The 24,300-nt window shown below is 43.4% G+C and overlaps 1 protein-coding gene across 1 annotated transcript; it reads right to left on the bottom strand.

Annotated features, from left to right (window-relative positions):
• Window positions 1–2,201: 2,201 nt before the first annotated feature.
• Window positions 2,202–23,713, bottom strand: LOC137436978 (ras-related protein Rab-2A). The gene is made up of 8 exons (XM_068131242.2): window positions 23,267–23,713; window positions 16,727–16,798; window positions 15,856–15,923; window positions 15,209–15,291; window positions 6,252–6,344; window positions 5,531–5,642; window positions 5,000–5,068; window positions 2,202–3,635 (listed from the first exon to the last, which is right to left on the bottom strand). Exons 1-8 carry the CDS (start codon window positions 23,391–23,393, stop codon window positions 3,540–3,542), a joined length of 720 nt encoding a protein of 239 aa, XP_067987343.1. The 5' UTR covers window positions 23,394–23,713; the 3' UTR covers window positions 2,202–3,539.
• Window positions 23,714–24,300: the final 587 nt, after the last annotated feature.

The following is a 24,300-nucleotide window of genomic DNA, read 5'->3' as shown; positions in this document are numbered from 1 at the left end:
TGGAGCTATAGGTCCATCACGGACAGTGTGGATGACGTATATGTTTTCTAACGTACAGTCATTGTTCTGAGAAGACCTCTAGCGATCTTTGCGTCAATAACGTGTGTAGGACCCACGTGATCGGATCACTACTCAACCCAACTCAACCCTACGAGTGCACTCATCTGCATTTCATCAATGGATAATTGCTAATGTCATACCAATCATTATTTGATCTCACATACCTTAGAATATATGCCAATGTATACATATACACAAAGAATATATATTAGGGGGTGCTTACCTTAATTCGTTGTGTAGGGGTGCTTAACTTAATTCTTTGTGTATACATTAATTTCCATCACTCTTCTCAACCAGTCACTTTCATCCTTCCTCAACACATGACCAAACCATCTCAACCTGTTCCTCTTCACAGCATCAATCACAGGCAATATTCCCATCATCTTTCGCAATTCATCATTTGTCTTCCTCTCTCTCAACGATACGACGCACATCCATCGAACCATTCGCATTTCCACCCTTTCCAGCCTTCGTTGCTGCTCTACGTTCATTACCCGTCTCGCTCCCATAAATCATAACACTTCTCACACATGCAGCATACACCTTTCCCTTCAGCTTCAGCGACACTCCCCTCATCAGCACACCACTCAGTTCCCGAAACTTCTTCCATGCACATCTCACTCGAGCAACCGTTGCCGAGTCTGATCCACCTTCTCCATTCAGCATGTCTCCGAGGTAGCAAAATGTTTTCACACCTTCCAGCTTCACGCCGTCTCCAAGATCCAACTCAACATTTCCTCCATCTGTAGCTCCCTCTGTGCACACCTTACATTTGAATGTAGCTGCCACACTGGTAAATGACCCTCTCAGACCACTACATTTTTGATGAACCCACTCAGCGCACATTATACATTGAATGGAGTTCACTCCGACACCCTTCCTGCACACAGCACATGGCCACCTCCCAGTTCTTTCCACCTCACCACATGCTTTACCACTTGCCATCACCTTCGTCTTTCCGATATTCACCTTCAGACCTTTTGTCTCCATACATTCCTTCCACATACATCTTTTCCTTCAGTCCATCCATACTTTCCGCAATCAACACCAGATCATCTGCATACAACTCCCACGGTAAACCCTCCTTTACGTTGAGCCAGCACCTTCATCACAGCTACAAATAGTAGTGGACTTAGTACGCACCCCTGATGCACTCCCACCTTCACCTCAAACTCACCATTGTTCCCGTCCTTCGTCCTTACAGCTGTGCGCACTCTTTTGTACATTGCCATCACTACTCTGATCAACCATTCCTCCACTCCTAACTTCCTCAATGCCCATGTCAATACTTTGCGTGGAACCCTATCGAATGCGTTCTCCAGATCAACAAATCCAAAAAACAACTTATTCCTCTTCATGTACTTCGCCTGCAACTGCCTCAATGAAAAGCGCGTCTGTCATTCCTCTTCCTGGCATAAATCCAAACTGCATTTCGTCAATCTTCACTTTCTTCCTTATCCTCCTCTCCAACACCCTTTCCAATACCTTCATTCCATGCTCCAATAACTTTATCGCTCGGTACGAGCCACACTCCAGAGGGTCACCTTTCCCCTTGTATAGAGGGACGAGAGTACTCGGTTCCCAATCCACTGGAATGCGGCCTTCTTTCACCACCAGATTGCAGATTTCTGTCATTCTCTTCATACCCCCAACTTCCTGCTGCCTTCAACATATCTCCCAAAACTCCGGTCGGCCCTCCCGCTTTTCTACTCTTCATTGCAATGTCCTATTGTCTTGCAACATTCTAAACAATGTCCAATCAATTGAATTGGCCACAGGTGGACAAGTTGTAGACATCTCAAGGATGATCAAATGAAATTGGATGCACCTGAGCTCAATTAGGTGTCATAGCAAAGTGTAGAATACTTTGACTTGACATTTCAGCTTTTCATTTTTAATAATTTTGTAGAACTTTAAGAAAAAAAAACAAAAAAAACATTCCACTGATATTACATGCAGATCAGTGAAAAAGAAATCTCAAATCCATTTTAAATTCAGGCTGCAACAACAAAATGTGAAAAAAGTCAAGGGGTGTGAATACTTTCTGAAGGCGCTGTATATTTTCAGGGATTTATTCAAATTTTAAATCTGTATCTTTCAATATCCACTAAAAATTACCTTGAAGAGGCAGAAAGGCAAAATACAATGGAAATCTTTATTGGGTGTCCAACTTTCCACATTACCAAACGTCATTAGCAAGCAACTTGTGCATTTCCGAGTCACAGCCTCGTGTCAAGACACCAAGCAGCTGGAGACAGCGTGCACAGCTCTTTTTATGTACAGAGACACCACGTCACAAGCGAGAAGCCAAGTAGGCAATTTTTGCACATGTTTAACATCTATATTGCTCTCCAACCTTTTTTTTGAATTTTAAAAGTTTTCTTTCCAAAAAAAGAAAAAAAAGAAAAAGAAAAGGTGGAGCAACATTCATATCCAGGAGCAAAATACAATCTGGGAGCATGCTGGGAAACCGATACATCAGCAGGAGTAATAACCACGACAAAACAACCACAGAAATAAAGGAAATGACAGAGCAAGGCACCGACAGACGCTGCTTCCTATATATATATTACAAAAGACAATTTAATCCTCAGATTTCCATTAGGATCCATATCAGGAGAGAAAACTTCCCTGCTATTCATGCCAAAGCTCTATTTCCCCCAACCCACTACCGGATTCTGCCTGCAAGCAGCCATGTATGTTTGTTACACAAAGTTACCTCTTCTCCCAACATCGCCCTCACTTTGACTCGGTGCAGCGAAGGAACTTCCTCCTCATAGCCCGTCTCTGCATGGCAAGATTCTAACTGTGACATTCCATAAGAGTGGGATTGCTACGGTCTGGGAAAATGGCTTAGTGTTGCTATTAGTCTGTGTGTATATAGATCGTTTCAGAACATTTTTGAGCAAATGCAAATTGCTATTAACCATTCAAAAACACAATTTCCAAACAAATTTGAATGATCGAAACAGCAGCACAATGGGGAGACCATGAAAGCACCAAATCAAAGGGGAAAAAAAAATTTATCACAATTTGCCAATACAATGCTATGTTGTACAACTTTATTTTTTAAACAATTTATTTCTGGCAAAGACACTTCAAACTTTTGTATATCCGTCTCAGCAAGCTGATGACTGCCAATATTACATGAGTACAAACAAGAACATCCATGATTCAAAATCCATGACAGCAAATATACCATGGTTGAAACACAAACAAGCTGAGCCTCAACCACGAAGAAAAGGAGAAAAAAGGTGGATTTTCAGAATGTACACTCGAGCTTCCTTGAATGTATTATGTGGGGATTCTCAAGGAAAAGTGAAGGAGCATCAGGGAGCGTTTTGGCAATAACCGTTGACAATACAAGCACAAGACATATTTGTACAAGTTTGGTGCAGTGCAACTGGCACACATGGTGCCAGGGCGCAATGGAGACTGTTAGCAGGGCCAGGAGCAAAAATAAAAAATAAAAAATATTTTCAACAACAGCCACCGCCACCTTGTTGTCCACCGAGCGTTCCAGCCTGTGCAGTGCCGGCGCCACCATGCTGAGGCCCAATCTTAATACCATTGTTCTTCAAGGGACCGAGAGAGGGAATGGAGGGCAGACAACCAGAAAAACAAAAACAAAATTATTCAACAGCCTGCCAATGGATGGCCAGAGAATGGCCAAAATGAGCTGAACAAATAAAATCAGGCAAATCCATTAAACTTTTTTTTCCTAAAAGGCAACAGAATTTGCATTCGAGACGAGCGTTACGCCTCGGTCCCCCGTCGGTGAAGTGATGAGTTGACAAAGTGGAAGACGCAAGGCGGCCATCTTGGATTTTGACGTGGCGACAATTTTCAATAGCGTTCTTCCTTATGCATAGATACACCCACACACCAGATTAGAAGTTAGTAGTTCGTTTATTTTTCAAGATATTTTGCTCACAAGGTTCAGACATTTACTTTTCAAGATATCGCGCTCACAAGGTTTAGATATGGTGACAGCCATCTTGGATTTTTGACGTGGCGACCTCATTTTCATAGGGTTCTTCCATATGCCTAGTTGCACCCACACACCAAATTAGAATTCGGTCCTTCGCTTACGCACGCACGGGAAAACCAAAGTTCAGCGGAAGTCAACAACCAGAAAAAGTCAACGGAAGTTCCGCTGAACTTGGGGACGACTAAGAGGACCTTTGTTGGTCGAAAGCTTGTCGATAATTAAAGATCGACCGTCCAAAAGCTACATCCGTGTCTTATTCAATCTCCCGATTTTATATATATATATATATATATTATAATTTTTTTTTAAAGTATATATATATATATATATATATATATATAAATAGATTAATTAAACGGAATGTACCGTTTAAAGGTAAAGTACGATGCAAATACAAACCTTTTGCAGCAATCAGATGAAAGAACCGTTTAGCAAAGAGATAAATTACCATTCCGCATTTCTGAATAACTATGATCGGTCCCTGGTCCCTGGGTCGGTGATTAGTCCCTGGTGTTGGGCTAGCGGCTAGGGTGCCGGCTTAGGATCCTAGGATCCTGGGTTCGAATCCCGGTCAATCGCTGAATTAACGCCAGGGGGGTTGACTCAGCCTGTCATCCTTCCGAGGTCGGCAAATTGAGTACCAGTTCACTGGTAATTCCCTGCTTGTCGTTAAAGGCGGCAAAAAGGGTTGGCGTCAGGAAGGGCAAAACATTGCTTCAAAAAGGGGACCGAAAAACAACAACCACAGTTCCCGAAAAAGGCCAACCCCCGCTTGCGGGGAAAAATGGCCTCTAAAGGTGGGTTTTTTTTATTTTTATGATCGGTCAGAAGTCAGAAAAAGCGTGGCATGTTTTTTTTTTTTTTTTCTTTCCATATTTAACTTTGGTCGGCAAATGCTTGATATTATCCAAATTATACATTAAATCATTTATAAAAAAGGAAAATTACCTCATTGCTGATGTCAAACACTCCCTCCTGTATCTTTTGGTAAATCTCTTTGGCAGTATTGATAAAAGCCTGAAACAAAGGCACAGGAAAAAGTAAACAAGGTGTGAGTGACCCAGGAGACAACTACTTCGTCTCAATTATTCCCACATTCTTGTGGGGTTGGGCAGACAGTTTCTGGTCAAAGTCTTTCACGAACTGGCTGGCCAGGTCTGACGTTCAACCAACAGCAATTTAATCAAAAAATTTCAACCCATTAGGAACGTGGATATAATTTTTGCAGAAGACACCGTGGGATCTTTATCATCCATCAAATAATGCAAGCAGATGGGACGCCCAGCTTAACGACCATCCAAAGGATGGCATACTTTGTGATGAATCTCCCTCCCTGCGAAGCACCGATCAAGCTTGGCTGGGTCGAGGATAGAACCCAGACGAGACAGATGAAAGGAATGTATGCTACAGGAGTAGGGGCGGAATCAGATTTTGCTAGAAAGGCAGGATATTAAAAATTTCAACAGTAGCCAATCAAACCTCTTCAACATTGGCAGCAGTCTTGGCAGAGGTCTCCATGAAGACAAGGCCGTGCTCTCGTGCAAATGCTTCACCCTCTTCCTTTTTCACATCCCGCCGAGATTCCAAGTCACTGCACCAAACGAAGATATTTAATAATGAAATAGTTAGCTACTTGGATCGAATGAACATTTTGGAAAAACAAACTTTCACACAATAAAGTAGAAATGAAAGTTGAAGAATGTGAAGAATTTAAAGTTTAGTACCCTAATCGAAACAGGCCAATCAAGCACAGGAAATGATGAAAACTATCAACGAAAATTTGTTTCCAATTGTGTTGTGAATAGTCAAGAGACAGAACAGGAAATTGCATTACTTAAATGAGGCAAAATCCTCTTCAAATTTCAAGTCAATCAGATGAAAATTGAGAATTTTAGGAATTTGACAAAGTTGGTGACCTTAGGCCTATGTTGACCTATTGACCTTTTGACAAAAAACAATAGGCTTCTGGCTTATGACTAACTACCATTTGGTGAAGTGTCGTGAAGATCAGTTGAAAATTGTGGCCGGTAGGCGACTGACAGACAAGCCCACAAGACCAACCAATATACTTGAAAAATCTTAGATTTTCACAAGTAACAATATGTATATGTACAGTATATGTACAACCCAAGTCCATTGAAACAAAAGGATTAATCATACTGCAAGGCAAAGATCAGAGCTTTCAGAACCGAGTGCACACCTCTTGTTGCCGATAAGCATGATCACCATATTGGAGCTCGAGTGCTGTCGCGCATCCTCCAGCCAGGTAGTCAGGTGATTGAACGTGTCCCGCCTGAAACGATATGCGGTCACTTTCAAACCCGTGAAACATTTCAATCGATCAAAGGTTTGAATGAATACTAGATATTTGTGATCTGAACCACAAAAAATAAAATTAAATAATAAAACAAGACCGATAGTCTAACATTGATGTAGCCGGGCTTGTTTGATACTTTAGTTGAAGACGATAGTACAGCCTGTGGGGCTAAATAACAGTTCGCAAATAATGCAAGTATTAATTTATTTTTTTTGACTTCAGGCATGGACGGCCGGTTCATGAATGACTTGGGTAATAATAATTTAAAAGAAAAAAGAAAAAAAGAAAAAAAAAGGCGAATGGCAAAAGATGAGCCAATAAATTCCACATTCCTGTGCTACCTTCAGTCAAACGTCAGGCATTGACAGCACGTTCTCTATATTTTCATTCATCATTGCAATCACAAATTAAAACAATGGTATTAATCTTACTATAATTCACCAAATGTCCGTCCGTCTGTCTGAAGGTACCGTAAAAACTGCTGAACCGATTGCAACGATATTTTGAGTGGGTAATCCTGGGATCTCCAGGAGTAAAATAGGGTATATTGTTTTTCCAATTTCAGCTTTAGTCTCCAGCATTCTCAGGTTTGGACTCCCGCACATCATTCATTGCGACGATGTTTTCATTGTGACGATGTTGTTTTCCCGGGTGCCGCACAAACGGCTGCACTGCATGGCTGCACCGATCTGACTCGGTGACCTCGGACAAAGACCTTTTTATAAGGAGACGGGTTGAATCCCTGCTTGAGAATTCCAACCCCCTCCCCGCCATCACAGCCGTCTCTCCAACTCACAATCCCACGAGATATGCGGAAAGAACGACCCAAAACCAATTATCTCCTTTTCGATTCGTATATAAACATCATTAAAAGTAAATAATGACCTCGGCCAAAGTTCAAACAACGTTTAATCTCCACATGAGAGAATTCCACATAGCTATTTGAGCGGTGTATACGCTAACAGATCGCTGTCTCCATCGATCTTGCCAAGGCCGTAACAGCTATCGGCTCAAAATCCTTTTAACTGTTGATTTGGTAGTTTTTACAATGAAGGAAACATTAACAATGTTGTTAAAAGTTTATTTTGCGATTGGAGATATGTTTGGAATGAAAAAAGCGACTGAGTTCAAGTGAATGACGACATGCCATGATGGTTCTACTTTCTGAACGTGAACTTCGCGGATCGCCATATGCAGATTCGCCACGGACCCACGATCGATGTTTCTATGCATGAACGTACCCATTTGTTTGCGAACGGGTACGTTTTTCATGGAAGTCATTCACGAACTTGCCGTCCATGTCTGAATTGCGACTCAAGGTGCTGCAGGAATGTGGAATTTATTGGTTTCATGCTTTAGCATTCGAAATATCTGCATTGCCCGTTTGCTTCTGGCCTCCCACCCGTGCGTAGCACGGGCATCTCACCAGTATATCCTAATATAATGTTAAATCATGATTATATAGAGATACCAAACAAATGAACCGTCATCTGTTCACTTCCGGATTTGGGAACAAGGTCCCCGTGTCGATCGCATTTCAAAATAATAATTGGATTGAGGTATTTCTTAAACCTCCTACCTACCTTAAGCACCTGCTGGGACCCCAACACATTGAACAGAAGGTTATTATATTTCCTTTTCTTACAATATGCAACTGTAATGGTTCCTAAATGCTGGGAAGCTGCATTGTGGGTTTGAACACTGGGAAGCTGGTCCGCAAAGCATTGTGGACGCCTGGTAACTCGTCTTCCATCCGTTAGTGCGGGGAATTGCTGAATCAATGTATAATGAAAATGTTCCGATGTAACTTAATGACTTGTATGCGAAATTACGGATAGCAGGAAGATTTGTAGTGAGGACCCCTGTATCGATATTTACTAAATTTGCAAATATAACTTTTAAAACTACACCAAATATGTCTGCAGGTAAATCAAATTTTTAGCATTTCAAGATGAGCTCCTCTATTTATTTTTGCCTAATATCTGCATACACCTCCATAATGAGCATTTATTAATAGAGATATCTGAAATTTGGCACAGATTACTGCACAATTGTTTTTAAACGCACGCACACGCACCGTCAGTGTCATATCACATCTAGGGTCAGCATGCTCCTTTCATTTAATATACATTATTTTGTATATAGCCTGCGGCTGCATCATTGTCTGGCTGCGCCGCTGATGGTGCCCCGTCTCCAGTAAGCTGGCAGTCATTTTGCTGACATTAGAAGGATGACAGGCTGAGTCAACCCACCTGGTGTCATTTAATGGCACAACAGGGGGCTCAAACTCAAGACCCTAAGATCTTAAGCCAGCCTCACAATATAACACAACTAAATATATAATTGGCTAATGGTGTCCATAACGGTCTGTCCCACCCTGAAACACGGAAAGGCTCCTCAGAGAAAAAAATATATATTAAGAAAAGTTGCTCCAAATAGATCCAACCCTACAGGAAAATTATCAAACAAAAAAATAATTAAAAATCAGACAACAAATTGAATCAGACTGTGGGCAGCAGGCTGTGCTTGGGCAACAGGGTGGGTGCCGCAAGGCTGGTCCGCTTCGATCCTCCTAATTGTTTTTCTTTGCTGTTAAGATGTACTGAAGAACACAATAAACTTTATGAATTCTGTGCCAAATGCAAAGAAACATCATTTTATCTCTTGGTTTGGTTATAATTTTTTTTTTTTTTTACCGTAACAAGGCTTTGTGGACAGCCTGTACTTTGTCCCAAAGCCTAAAACTATGTGCATATAATCCATGGTAAGTTGACTCAATCGAATGTTTTGAGTAAATCGATAGGTTAAACCGATTTATTTATACTGATATTTTCTTTAAGTGAAAGGCACATGCACTTCAACACATTCCTTATTGAACCTCCCAGCTGTGAGTGCTGAACCAGCGAAATAATTAAAAGGATTTTTTTTATATCGTGGCAATTTTACCACAGGCTTCGGCTAATACTCGTATAATATAATATATACTAGCACGGGCATGGGTGGGAGCCGGGTATCTAAAAAAACAAAAAAAAAACAATGTTTGAGAAATATTATTAAAACTCCCACCCAATTTAGGATATGGCCAGGGACCCAAAAAGCTGCACAGAACATTTGGTGGGGGTAGCCCCAAAACTGTGGGGGGGGGGGGGGGGGTACTGTGTAAAAAGCAATGTACCTTTGACGATTATCTATCTATAATTCCAGCAATGTGTGTGTGTGTGTGTGTGTGTGTGTGTGTGTGTGTGTGTGTGTGTGTGTGTGTGTGTGTGTGTGTGTGTGTGTGTGTGTGTGTGTGTGTGTGTGTGTGTGTGTGTGTTGTGACCGCTGTTTCTCGACAACCACGGGTCCGATATACTTTAAACTTGCCAGGTATATTGCTGGGGACCCGAGGATGTGCCTTTTCAAGGTTTCATATTAATCGGAGAAGTAGTTACCGAACTATGTCCAAAAAACGATTCAACCAATCAGAGAGCAGCGAGCTATCACGTGTGCCGAACGTGGCGAACAGACTTTGCCTCGGACGGCACATTTGAGAGCGTATTCATTTATTTCACGTTGGAAAACTATGTTGCCGTTAAACTATGTTTTAAAACTAATTAAAACTAATTTGCGATTCATCGTAACTGCGATTTGCGACCTTCCGGACAGTGAAGACTGCACTTCCGGCAGCCAATCACAGAACGCGTTATTGCGTAGGCGTGGCCGATGTGAGAGCGAGCCGAGCCGAGCGTGTGCGCCATTACGGTTCGTAATTCGATTTCTTCCGGAGAAAATAATAATTTCTCGATTTCTTATGCGCATTATTTCTCCCAATTCAGTCAGAGCGAAGGGCGGAAGCGAAGAGCGTTGTTTTTTTTGTTTACGGGCGTACGGGCGGGGTAGAGCGTACGGGTAGCGTTTTTTTTTTTTTTTGGCAAGGAACGGGCACCCACGTACGGGCATGCCCTAGTCTATCTATAATTCCAGTAATCTCTGTGTGTGTGTGTGTTTGTTTGTCTGTGACCGCTGTTTCTCGACAACCACGGGTCCGATATACTTGAAACTTGCCAGGTATATTGCTGGGGAGCTGAGGATGTGCCTTTTCAAGGTTTCATATTAATCGGAGAAGTAGTTACCGAGCTATGGCGATTTAGCCGTTCGCCGTTCGCTTTGGCTTTGCGAATGGACCAAACCATTTCATGTAAATAGAGGGGGGGGGGGGGGGGGGTTCTACCGTACTCGCAAGCCGTTCGCTTTGGCTTTGCGAATGGACCAAACCATTTCATGTAAATAGAGGGGGGGGGATTGTCACCGTACTCGCAAGCCGTTCGCTTTGGCTTTGCGAATGGACCAAACCATTTCATGTAAATAGAGGGGGGGGATATAATTTTAGATATATATATAGTACGGGCATGCCCTAGTGATTATAAAGCTGATAATGACGATGGGGTTTGCTCTCACGTGTCATGATAAAGGAAATGGGTTATTACTGAAATTTTGGTATGCTGCCTTACTCTCAAAACTCTGCCTATGGCATTCAAGGCCAACTCTACACCACATGGCTTACTGACTTCCTCTATTCTCATAGCCAACGTGGGGCTCTCAACAGAATCTTTTCAACTCCTCACCCTGTCCAAGCTGGAGTGCCCCAAAGCAATGTTCTTGGCCTAGTCCTATTTCTGATCGTCAGAAATGATCCGATTGTCTGGAAAATCCCCTTCGTCTCTTTGCTGATTATGCCACCCTCTGCCGTGACATCCCTCTGCCGTGACATCCCTCATCCACAGACAGGCTGCAACCTCTTCCCCCTTTTCAGGTCTTGACAAATATCACAAACTGGTCAGAAACTGGTAAAGCACTTGGAATAAGTCTTTCAATCCAAACAAATCTCTAAGGGCCATCTGGCAACTGACTCCAACCCCCGAACCCCCATCCACTTAATTATTTTGAGGTTCAGCCACTCAAACTCGTGGGTCTCACAATCAGCTGCAATCGTAATTGGGAAAACCACATTTCAATGTTGGCCTCCAACTGGGCATCCTCCGTCATACAAAGTCCTTCCTTGGCACATCTAAACTCCTATCCACTGACAAGGCCTTCAATATATAGCTTGATAGAGTACTGCTCACCCCTCTGGGCTGGTCCCATGCCTCACACCTTGGAAACCAAGGCCTTCAATATCATTGGAATCTCTCACGCTGAAGCTGAGTCTATGGGCCTACCACTTTTCCATTGCAGACATGTCGGTGGTCTCTGTCTTCTCACGCCTCCTTTCTGGTTTTGCACCCTCTGCTCTTTCTGTGCATAGTCTCCCCCTACCCCAAACCCCCACATTTCTGAAGGGTGCACACGGTACACGATCAACCCCCTTCTGGTGAAACTCCCCAAATCCAGAATCACTGCTCACATCCAGTCATTCATTCCTCTTTTTCCCCACCTGTGAAACCTTCAATCTCATTCTTCCCTCCAGGTATTCAAGACATCTATTCCCCACCATCTCAGATCATATACAATCCAAAACCATGATCTTTTCTAACCTCGTTAACCCCACCCAAATCCCTCCCTTCCAATTTTCCAGTTTTCTCTCCTTAGTTTCCTTCCGTGTCCATCTTATCCACCTCATGCATGCATATTTTGCATCCTCTTTTTGTCCATTAGGTCCTGATCCGTTCACTATTAGCTCATCCACGAGCGTCTACCATGTATACAAAAAAAAAGTCTCCCTCCATCCTGTTTTTCAACTCTGAGGTTGATGTTGCCCTCACTCGCTACTATTCCTTGCGTCCTGTTGCCTTCTGATCGATTCAATGTTCTAACTCTTCCATGAGCCCAGACTCTATATAAATAAATTTTTGCTTTTACGTTCAGAAAAGGTCCAACAAGCTGTAAAGAAAGCTCATTCGTAAACATCACCTTGTCTGGCATGCCCATATCTGTTGGAGACATTACTATTTCCATTGTCACAATGAGGAAGGTCAGGAAATTTATCAATGTCTTGCCCATGACTGCTACGTTCACCGTCGTAGGGCGAGTGACGAAGCCAGAGCATCCCTTCAGTGGAACATAATTCCAGATTACATCCCACATCATGCAGAGTATGACTGCATTGCAGAGTCTGCTCTATGCCGCATTCCTAATTGTTGCACACTGCCTCACTATAGGATTCGCCAGAAAGAAACGCCAACATTCCAGCATTCTCCAGGAAAACTTGCAAAAACATTTTCTCATGAGAAATAGATTTCTGAATAATCATGCAGCAGCACAACCAATTAATGCCCGACGATGCTCTGCACCACATGACTGCTGGCGACGAAAAGGTAGAAAAGTTCACAGGAATCTCACTGCTACTGGTTATCGACAAAACTCGTGGATCCGCTTAATCGGGATTTAAATTGCAACGAAACGAGATAATTTTCTTGGTTAATGATCAGGCAGACCAGACCTTTCACACAACCATCATGAGAAAAAGTACATGGCAAAAAACTGAAAGAAGAAGAGTTCGACGAATGGATCCAAAAAATGCCAATGGAAAATGGCCATTCCTGGCAAGTCCTATTTCTGCCTGTATTAAACACTCCAGGGAACCTCAGAATAATTTTGTGGTGGCAAGTATAATACAATATATAATATAAAATATAAGTACCGAGTGGGCGTCTAATCAGGAGAGCCAGAAAATAACATCTGGCCAACCTCTCGAACCAGTCTCCTTCCTCAAAGTCTTGGTACTACCTTATAGCGTCTGTTTCTGGTGTGTGCCACCTCCCTCCATCACTTCAAATAACACCGCAAGAGACTTGTGTGAAGGTATATTTGCCTCATCGGCATTTGCTTCCAATTCTCATGTAACAAACCTCTAACTTCGGGGAGACGAGGCATTAAAACGGATTCTCTCAACTACAGGCCCATTCGCTTGCTTCCCAATAAAAGTTCATTTCAAAGACTCTTCTCAGACGGCCTGATCTCTGACCATGAGTTTGGTTTCCAGCCTGGTCATCTAGCTGCAGATCTTCCAACAATGGAGGGAGCTCTGAATCTCAGAAAAGGGATCAAGGCCACCTTTCTGGACATATCTTAAGCATTTTAGTCTTGTCAAACTCTCAACCTATAGCATTAAAGATTACGTCCTCACATGGCTTGCTGAGTTCCTCCACTCGTCAATCAAGTGCATGGACATCAATAGAATACCCTCATCTGCTCTCCATGTTGAAGCTGGAGTACCCACCCCAAGGTAGTGTCTTGGGCCTCGTCGTGTTGCTAATCCTCACCAATGATCTTCAATTCTCTTGGAAAAAAAATAATTATCCCTCCGACAACACCACCACCACCACCACAATCCTTGTGATAGGCAGGCTGCAGTGTCTTCCCTCCTTCATATGCAGCACATGGCTGCAGGTCGATTCATTTGTTGGGGGTCATCGCTGTGTCACTGCTGCAATGCCCCCTGGAGGTTATACCATGAATTCGGAACTTAGCCAGGGTGCCCACAATAACTTGCCTACCCTACACGAAGGACACCGTGGTATATTTGAACATCCCTGCTTTCCAACTAATACCAGTAGATAGGACATCGAATTTAACATCTATCCGAGGGATGCACACACATTGATGAATCTCCCTGAATGCAAAACACCAGGATGGCAGTTTATACCTGGGCTGAGATTCAAACCAAGGCTAAACAGCTTAGAGGAGAGTGCAAGCCCCGAGGATATCTTCTTCTCATCCCCCCCCCCCCCCCACCCCCACCCCTCTGTAGACTTTCATAGAATCAGGAGATGGTGCACCACTTGGAATAGGTCTTCAAACCTGGTGCTTCTCTCACACACTATCTCGCCAAAAGGAGCATCCGGCGAACCCTCCAATCTACCTCTGAGACAAACCACACAAATAAGTTCAATCCTTTCAACCTTTTGGCCTCAGTCACAATCTCTTTGGGGCAAACGACAGAGTTGGCCTCTAAATCCAGCCACTGAGAAAAGACTTTTCTTGGCAAATCCAAACTTCGAACATACAAGGCCTTTATCTGTAGCTCGGTAGTCTTCCTTTCCACTTTGAGCTGGCACCCATTGGCCTCACACCTTGATGCTGTGGTGACGAAGGCAATCAAAAAATTCATTGGAATCTCTGGGCCTGTTACTCCTGCAGTGGACACTCTCCTCCATAACCTCCTTTCTGGTATTGCACCCTCTGCCCTTCTCGTGCGCTGCAGACCTCACACCCATCCACATTTTAACACACTCACAGCACACACACCTTCAAGACCTGTAAGGGCTCCATTCCACCTTCTGAAGCCCCCACACATGGCGATGACAACCAATGATAGACCTCTTCTCTTCCCTTCCATGTGGCACTAACTTCCTCAATCTTTTCAATCTCATTCTTACCTCCAAAGCTTCAAGACTGCTGTTCACTTACTCCTCAAATCATCCACCCTCAAACTTTTCTTCAATAATTTACACCATCCCTTTCTTAACATGAACCTTTTACTTACCAAGCACACCATCCCTTTCTAATTTGTATTTTCTCTCCTCCTTCCACATTTATTTTTCTCCTTTGTTCATTCAACTTAATTCTTCCTGATTTTAAGCTTATATATCCAGCTTGTTCACCACTGGTGTCCTTCTGCCCCCTCTCCCCTACTTCCCACTGTTATGTGTTTCGCTCTTCCACGAGCTTAGAACTTGTATACAAAAAAAAGAAAAGAAAAACATTAAAAAAAAAAAAACAGGATTTTTCACTAAACGCATGTCACACCATTAAAAAAATTAACAAACTGTCCATTACATTTTTAGAAACACCAACACCCATCCTGCCCACTTCCACCCTAATATACACAACCAATCCAGAACAGCCAACTCTCTCACCTGGTGATGTCATAAACCAAGAGAGCACCAGCTGCCCCACGATAGTAGGAACGGGTAATTGAGCGGAACGACTCCTGTCCGGCCTGCCATGAGAGAGCAAAAATAAAAACAAAACAAAATAAACTTCAAGTTTTGTTTTTAACTTTCTCCAAGTTTCTAAATATTGATTGTTATATGGTAAAAACCAACAGAGGGGTGATTCACAGCATCTCGATGCAACCTGGGATAGACAAGACAGTAAGTACTGCATATTAAAAAAAAAAAATAGAATAACAATAAAAGGGGAGGCGGGGGGGGTGGGGGGGGCGGAGAGAGGAAACACTGCCATGAGTTAGATATGGGAGGAGGGAGAGGGCTCACGTCACAAGTAGGGTACGAGAGGGTTGGGAAGCATAGACGCCACCAATATGAGGGAGGGAGCGAGAAAGAGGAGGCAGTGGGGCACAATGCCATGAGAGGGAGAGAATGGAGGTGCCACAGGTGCTGAGAGGGGGCGAAGAGGGGAAAAGAGGTGCACACATGCAAGGAGAAGAGTGTATGCTGTCAGGGAGGGGATGAGAGTGGGAGAGGGGACTGTACAGCAAGGAGTGTGGGGGATTACGCCCATAGCAAAATCCCTCCCTCCAGTCTACCCTGCCAAGACTCACAGTGTCCCAGATCTGCAACTTGACCTGCTTGCCATCGATGGTTATCATCCGTGCTCCAAATTCAACACCTTTACATTGAAACACAAAATGGCAGATATATGCAGGTAACATCCACAGGTTTCCACCATAAATGTGAGGGTCATTATACAACAAACAAAAGCTATGGCACACAACGAACACAAGGTATGTTAACATGGCCGTGAGGATTTGAGACATATACTATTTGAGAAACGATTTTGATTTTAAAACGTAAACATTATATAGGCCTTATAACACTTTTAAACCATATATAGGCCTTATAACACTTTTAAACCATATATAGGCCTTCTATCACTTTAAAACCTTATAACAGCTGACATTGCAGTAAGTACAAATAAGTATTCCTTTTATAACCAAGTAAATGGAAATGTACAGGGGGGAAAAAAAACAAACAAAAAAAAAAAACATAAAAGAGCAGAACTCAGGAAGTTTGCCAAATTCTTCAGATATTTCCAGTTTTAATTCACAACCATATTCGCAGAAAAAGTCTGGCTGGCAATCACTGAGCACTGTACAATAGCACCCACCATCACCTATATCCCTCTCCTTTTAAACAAGTCCAATGTCCGCCATAATTAAACTAACCGTGGCTGCTTCCCACAATATGTTGCAGTAAACATGTACCGTCAATAGGCCCGGGGGCCATTAAAAGAATCCTGCCTTCAATCTTGAGAACAATTACTTTAATAATGTTTATTCATTCGAATGCAATTTGTCAGACTATCAAGAAATGTTATAATGAAGAGAATGTACAAATAATAGACATTAAGAGACGAGATAAAGTGCAGAAACATGTGCACGACACACAAAGCCAACACAGCATCTCACCCACCGATGGTGAGGTCATGAACTGGCTGGAAGCGTTTGTCTGTGAACTGCAGCAGCAAACACGATTTCCCAACACCTGTCACAGGTAAAGAAACAATAGTCAGTGACAACTGCCCAACATTTTCTGGCGTGAGGGTCAATAAACAACCAAAGTTGGACATGGGCCTATCATTAGGGCGGTGCTACTCTGTCAAAGGCTTCACCAAGGAAATTATGATCTTCAAGATGTTACGCCACTGTGTACAACACTGCGCGCTGCATCATGGTAAAGGTACCAGAGAAGGAGAACCAATACAAAGTGAAAATTCATGATATTCTCATGATAATGTATCGTTATTGAAATGACTGCGGGAAGATTTAATTATCAATTAGTGAACTCCATGAATGTCAGAGATGGCCAGGATCGGGTGCATAGGAAGGTCCTGGTCTCTTCCTTCTACAATTGAGATTCTCAATCCTTTCCCATTCAAATTTCTCGACACACACGAACAAATCAAAACAACACGTCCAGAGTAGCTTTGGTGCATGTTCCACCGACATGGCGTGTCCACGCGAGTGACCTCAGACAGGCCTGTGCCGACGGGACACTTCATCGCCACGTGAGTGCGTGTGATCTTGACGGAGCAGGGCTGAAGCCTCGCCACACGGGGATGCACGGAGAGCTAGTCGAGATCGACAGGGAAGGACTAGGTCGGTGCCGAGGTCGGCACTCAGTCCAGCTAGAGCGTGCCACGGCACAAGTTTCCATTTTCTTAATGATCTGTTAGTCGTCGACCCTTGGAAGACATGCACAAAAGCTCAAATGTTCACCCTATTGCGTCATGTACTTTGAGATACAGGTTGAACGATGGACCACGTGATCGCAAGATCCAATCTCCGGTTCATCGGATTTGTGGAAAACGGTCGTTCCAAACAAACAAGACGACTTAGGGTTCGATCTTCTAACCAGCCGCTCACAAAACCTTCACCATGAAGCCAATGTCACGAGGGTTCGTGCCGACCAGGTCAAAATAAATATATAATTGGGACCTCAAACAGCTGTGTTAATGTTCTTATAAACCCAGTGCCGTTTCGATTTCATAATGACGGTGGTACAAGCTTCTGATCTGTCCTTTTATGGGATCAAGTCAGGGATTTGATGTGGAATGTTGTGGTTTACTCAATGAGGAAGGTGAAGTTTGACTGGGATGGGAATTAGGCATGAAGTAGTCAGAGATCTTCCACCGTGTCGGTTCACAAACTGAGCCTCAATTTCTCACAATGAAAGAATCCCATTATTTATTTCTTTATTTTTGACTCGAGTTAACACACTTCAGTCTTGCCCACAAAACTGCAGGGCATATCCAAGGTTTTCCAACCTGGAACAACTTGAATGTTTTTTGTTTTTTTTGGGGAGTTTTGCATTGGCAAATTTTTTCTTTTTAGGTAGTAGGTTGCAGACAGCAACCGCCCAGGGTCGGACGATCGTTCGGACTTAGGAGCGTTAAAGTGGTACCCGGAACCATCTTGCACTCAGTGTCAGGATTGCTGGTCTTACTTCATGTCTCACTCAAACTACAGCGACAAGACAGGTTCACAATGTTAACAAATATAATTTCGTTCAAAATTTTTGGAGATTAGCAAACCTATACATTTTTGGAATCAGAGCATGGAGAATCCGAAAATCAGTGTTGGCATTTGCACAGACAGATTTTGGATTTTCAAAATTGCCGCCATAAATACATATTTTGTGCTATCTCGGCTTCTAGTCAACCTATAAACTTAATTAAATATGCTAATCCTATGTTTTCTGGGTCAAGGAATCCAATAAAGGCCTCAAAATAGTGCTCAGGATTATAGAAAAGCAACAAACAGGTAATTGAAAACCATTGTCTTTATATTTGTGACATAACTATTACATAATACATGATATTGCAACTCCTTTGAAGTTATAGGTATGGGTTTGTAAAGCAAGAAAGCAGCCGTTAGTATCAGATTGAACTATAAGTCCTATACACAGGATCTACTAGGTCCATACCGTTCAGGAATATGCTTTTACAGATCTTCATCGCTGCCCAGTGTCATTTTCGCAAAGGTGTCTACGAAAATGCCAACATTAATTTTTGGATTCCTCATGCTCTGAATATTCCAAAAATGTATAGTTTTGCTAATCTCCAAAAATTTTGAACAAAAAAAAATAGTGAACCTGACTATACTGCACTACCTTCAACCTCTCTTGCAAACAAACATCATATACTTTTCTTTCCTTTTATTTAAGGCCTGGCCTCGATGAGGGCTATATTGTCCGTGCCTTGAGCCTCCAACTTAAAATATATTGTTGAGGTTTCGAGAATTGTACATATAACATCATTAAAGGTTAAAGGTTTGCCCCCCCCCCCCCCCATAGTTAGTCCACAAGCAACACGTAGGCCCATTAGAATTAGTTATGTCAGAGTATGTGTAAGAGTAGGCCATTTCCCTAGTGATATCTGCGTTGTGTAAAGAAATGAGCTTAGGTCCTTTTCATTTTGCGGCCACCCTTCATTTTCATCATGGGCGAACTCGATCCCGCGGCCCATTTGGCATCCCTTAAGCTTGTTACGCTTTGGCCGCCAGCAGCGTTAGCTGCCCGTTGCTCGCTCAAACTAGTCGGGTAACCACGGGGTAGGCCTGAAAAGAAGAGGAGCACGAGGTTGGGGTGTGGCCGCGACAAGCAACACGTCAGAAGGTGGTGACGGTAAGAGCAATAGCCAACCAGAGCTCGGTGGGCATGGCAAGAAACGTCTGGCGAGTTCGAGAGGGTTCCAAGGGCGTGGCAATAAAACCCTTGGCGCGAGGCCCCCATCTGAGATGAGAAGGGAGAGGCACTCGTCGAGTTGAGATGAAAAGGGAGGCGCTTACAGAGGACTGCCCTTATGAGAACTGATACGAAGGTCTGGCTGGAGTTGAGCTATGAGAAGGGAGAGGCACTTGAGAGAACTAATCCGGAGCACTCGTGCGAGAACTGCATTAAGACTGGCTTGCGCACAACAGTTTCGAGCCTTGATTGAGAAGCGCATTGCTCGCGTTTATTGAACTATTACAGACCGTCCGTTTATTACGTACGCGGCCGAGCCGAAGTGTAACCGCCAAAGCCAGCCTGCCGTTCAGACCGTAATAATCCCGTGCACGCCACGACACGTGGAGAGCTCCTGGCCCTGCCGTCTGATTCATCTACTTCGCGGTGCGAGTTGGGGACCGGAGAGCGAACTGCCTGGACGCCATCCCTGGACCATCGACCTGTTCGTCTGCAACCCCATGTGAGTGTCTGAGTGTGACAGGCACGTTTGTCGTTTGTCCAGGGATAAGTTAAGACTGTTTAAGGCTGCACTGTGTATTCTTCTTCTTCTTTTAGTGTACAAAGTGTAAATAAATTCTGTTATTCCTTTCTTCCCAAATTCAACCGTTTCAGTCATTTCTTCCATTGGGTAAGCGTGGCACGATTAAGAACCACTTGGATCGGGTTTAATCCTTGATAACGGCTCGGGTCACTACTGCTCGGCATTTCCACTAACACCCGTGATTCGGGCGGGGCTTATTTCCTCGTTTCCGGTCAGCGTTAGTACTTAGGTAATAGCGAATTCATAGTCCTAAAACCCTATTTAACGCCGTCTGGGAAGGACGTCATAGGTCCCGGGTCCCGTCGGCTAGTAAAAGACAAGGGGACTAACCCCCCCTTGGTAAGGGGACAGGCCGGCGCAGAGATCCGCAACAATATATATATATAATAATATCGTTTATTTCGGATGGGAATTCAAACCAAACTTTACAATACAAAGGTGAGAATGCGACCTGAGCAACCCGGCTGAAAATTACATCTGTCCATCGAACTTCCCCTATACCTAGTGATCACAATGGAATCTACTTCGTTAGTCAACTACACAATTCAATCACTGGTCTTGCAAGATGCCACAGATGTGTGTATGTATATAATGAAGAGCACACTGACCCTAGATGCGACATGAGACCGATGTCATGCACATAAATGATGCCCATCTCTCGTGATCAGCAGGGCAGGGACACTTGCTGCTAACAGGCCATGCAGGAAGTGCTGAGATTTCATTATATACGTGTGTGTGTGTGTGTGTGTGTGTGTGTGTGTGTGTGTGTGTGTGTGTGTGTGTGTGTGTGTGTGTGTGTGTGTGTGTGTGTGTGTGTGTGTGTGTGTGTGTGTCGATTTCTTACAAAACACCTTCACTGTTAGCGGAGGTCATTAGATACAAAGCCGGCCTGCACCGTTGCTAACTTATGGTTGTTTGTACGTGCTCTGTCCTTTTAAATTCTGAACCCAATTTTGGGTTCGACCCGACTATAAACGGTCAGATCAGTGCACCTCACACAGGACGTTACACCACAAAGTGCACAGACCCACGAATGGACATCAAGCCAGGTGTCTCTTCTGTTAGCATTAGGTGGATGTTAAAGATCCAAACCACGACATTCACCAAGAGGTGAATTGTCGCAATTTACTCAATTACCCTCTGGATTGTTGTTTTTTTGTATGCCTCCGCCCCCGAAGGCATTATGCTTTCGGGTTGTCCGTCCGTATATACATACGGGCCAAACCTCGTTTTTCTCAGCAACCACATGTCCGATTGAGACAAAACTTTCAGGGTAGGAGCAACACCCATGTAGAATGTTTTGATAATTGTGACATACGTCACGTGGTATCTTGGATTAAACCATCATGGATTAAACTATCTTGGATTAAACACAAATAATAATAAATAAATAAAAAATGGTATACCAGCCACCATGCATGGTTTTGATGTGGTATACCAGCCATAAATGTTTTAATCGAATTCCTTATCCTAAAAATCTGAAATTGCATGCACATGATTTATGACACTTGTATTGAAATACAAAATTTGACATCATAGGTCACATGGTTTGGCAGCCATATTGGCTAAAACTTTAAAAAAAAACATCCCCCAAACTCGGATTGACTCCAAACTTTACGTGTCTGCCTAGGCATGGCAATTAAAAGTCAATCACATAGTGCGGCAGCCATATTGGATTGAAGGAAAATATTAAATTATATCTCAGAAACCACTTACCCTATCGATGTGAAACTTCACAATCTAGCCATTGCTGTACATCTATCTATAATTCCAGTAATCTCTGTGTGTGTGTGTGTGTGTCTGTGTGTGTGTGTGTGTGTGTGTCTGTGTCTGTGTGTGTGTGTGTGTGTTTGTCTGTGACCGCTGTTTCTCGACAACTACCGGTCCGATATACTTGAAACTTGCCAGGTATATTGCTGGGGACCCGAGGATGTGCCTTTTCAAGGTTTCATATTAATCGGAGAAGTAGTTACCGAGCTATGGCGATTTAGCCGTTCGCTTTGGCTTTGCGAATGGACCAAACCATTTCATGTAAATAGAGGGGGGGGGGGGGGGGGTTCTGTGGTCGTTCGCTTTGGCTTTGCGAATGGACCAAACCATTTCATGTAAATAGAGGGGGGGGTTCTGTGGTCGTTACTGCCACGCGGTTTGGAATGTTTTTCCTTTTCATTTTTTTTTTTTTGGCAAGGAACGGGCACCCACGTACGGGCACGTCCTAGTAGTTTTAAAATGATGTAGGTCACGTGGTTTTTCAGCCATCTTGGATAGAAAAACGAACCTTATCCGATAAACACAAACAGTCACAAACGTGATCCCCTACCCATACATATGCAGAGTGTACATTTTTTAAGGTCATACGTCACATGGTATGGCAGCCATATTAGCTTGAAAGCAGACATTAAAAATATATATATTCTCTGAAACCGCTTCACTGATCGATGTGAAACCTGCCATGGCTGGTGAAAATGATACTTGAGAACAGCTGAAGGGACTTAAATCAAACTTGTTTATTTTTAGGACCGTGGACGAGGGCATCTACCTGTTGTCACGGGCAGGGCCTACACAGAGGCATATTGGCGACGGAGACATATGTATATATGTATATATATATATATATATATATATATATATATATATTTTAAACAACGTCCTGTCCCAATTACACTTTCAGTCAAACGCTAAAGACCCATTGGCGTCTATCAGTAAATCACCGAGAAGGAGTTATCGCCAGCATCCACCCAGTCGAACGGCATGCCTGGCGAGCCGGTTCGTGAAAGACTTGTAAAATAAATTCCCGGGATTCCTCAAACGAATGTGAAAAGTATTCCTTTTGGAAACAAAACTACATCCGACGTGCACCATTCGTATTAATACAGGATTTTACACATGCAGCGATGGACTATTAGTATTAAACAGCTCGTCGGTTTGGACAAACACAACGAACCAAAGGACAAACTTTTATTAATTATTAATTCGTAACGTCGGCAGATTCAGCCGGTATCAATGTTTTCCACAAGCAATTGCGACAGAGAACTTTCATTACAATCACAGTCTCTCTCAGGCGAATGTGGAACGTCAAACACACTCACACACCCTGCCCCGTGTTCGTTTTTCTTCACAACTCCCGTCAACAAGATCAATAACGACCTCCATTTTGTACGCGAAACGAAGAACGACAAGCTCACCCGTGTCTCCAATGATGATGTATTTGAAGAGGTACGCGTAAGACATCGTGTCGTCAAATAAATGTCTCCCTACTCTCCTACCGGCGATAGATCGACAGCAGTGACTGCTTCTGTCATTGGCCAACATAAAAGCAGAGCTCTAACAAGCGCGTCTGTCATTGGTTAATGTACCGTCGGCGACAAGTCAGCGTCATTCCCATTGGCTATCGTCCGTGTGACCAGTGCGATGACGTTTTGTTTTTTTTGGGTGGAGGCAGTGTTATTATTTGGCGATGTTATTAAAATGTAAATCGCTCGGATTCGTTCGTGTCGTGCCGTTGTATAAAAACGTGAAGTTTATTTCGTTTTATTCGTCTCTGCTCACAATCTCATTAAATGGTCAGCAGATTGTGACGTGGCTCATGCGCTGCCAGGAAGTGTTCTATCTAGACCAGACTGACGTCACATACAAGATTACTTTTCATTGGTTGCCTTATTCACACAGGATTGGATAACCTACAACAGACTGAGCAATCAATGCGCTTCTCGATAGGTCGCTTCGCCCGATTGGGTGTGGTAGATAATTACGCAGGTGTTGGCGCCATCCGTGTTATTGTGCACGAATATCAGGCGTTTATCCATAGGTCGAATTGTCAATACGATTTCCCTTTGAGAGTAGTCCTGACGGCATGTGCTGTACGGTTAGCAGGACCCACACTCGGCGCTAAGCTGTCTAGCCTGGGTTCGAACCCCGACCCGGACATAAACCGCCATCCCGGTGTTTCACCGGCAGGACGATTCGTCGATGTGTGTCATGCCGTCTCTCGGATGGACGTTAAACGGGTGTCCCGTCTGCTGGCATCACCTGGTAGACGTTAAAGATCCCCACGAAGTGTGGGTGTGTTATCGCTCTATTACCAGCAGAGGGCACTGCATCAGCGGCACTATAATGCTATCCCGCACACCTGCACTGTATATTTAGTTGGTCTACCCTTATGCGAATTATTCCGAGTTTGCTCAGCGTTCATCTATAGCGGACGACCAAAAATTAGTGA

This window comes from Myxine glutinosa, chromosome 11 (assembly GCF_964187855.1).
Source record: "Myxine glutinosa chromosome 11, kmMyxGlut1.1, whole genome shotgun sequence".
Taxonomy (NCBI): Eukaryota; Metazoa; Chordata; class Myxini; order Myxiniformes; family Myxinidae; genus Myxine; species Myxine glutinosa.
Note: the sequence above shows the minus strand (reverse complement) of the source record. Positions and strands in the feature narration are given on the sequence as shown.

Coding starts and splice junctions, on each gene's coding strand:
- LOC137436978 (XM_068131242.2), bottom strand. CDS start 23,393: ATGTTGGCCAATGACAGAAGCAGTCACTGCTGTCGATCTATCGCCGGT. Junction 15,924..16,726: donor AGTTCATGACCTCACCATCG/GTGGGTGAGATG, acceptor TTCAATGTAAAG/GTGTTGAATTTGGAGCACGG. Junction 15,292..15,855: donor AGTTGCAGATCTGGGACACT/GTGAGTCTTGGC, acceptor CTCTCATGGCAG/GCCGGACAGGAGTCGTTCCG.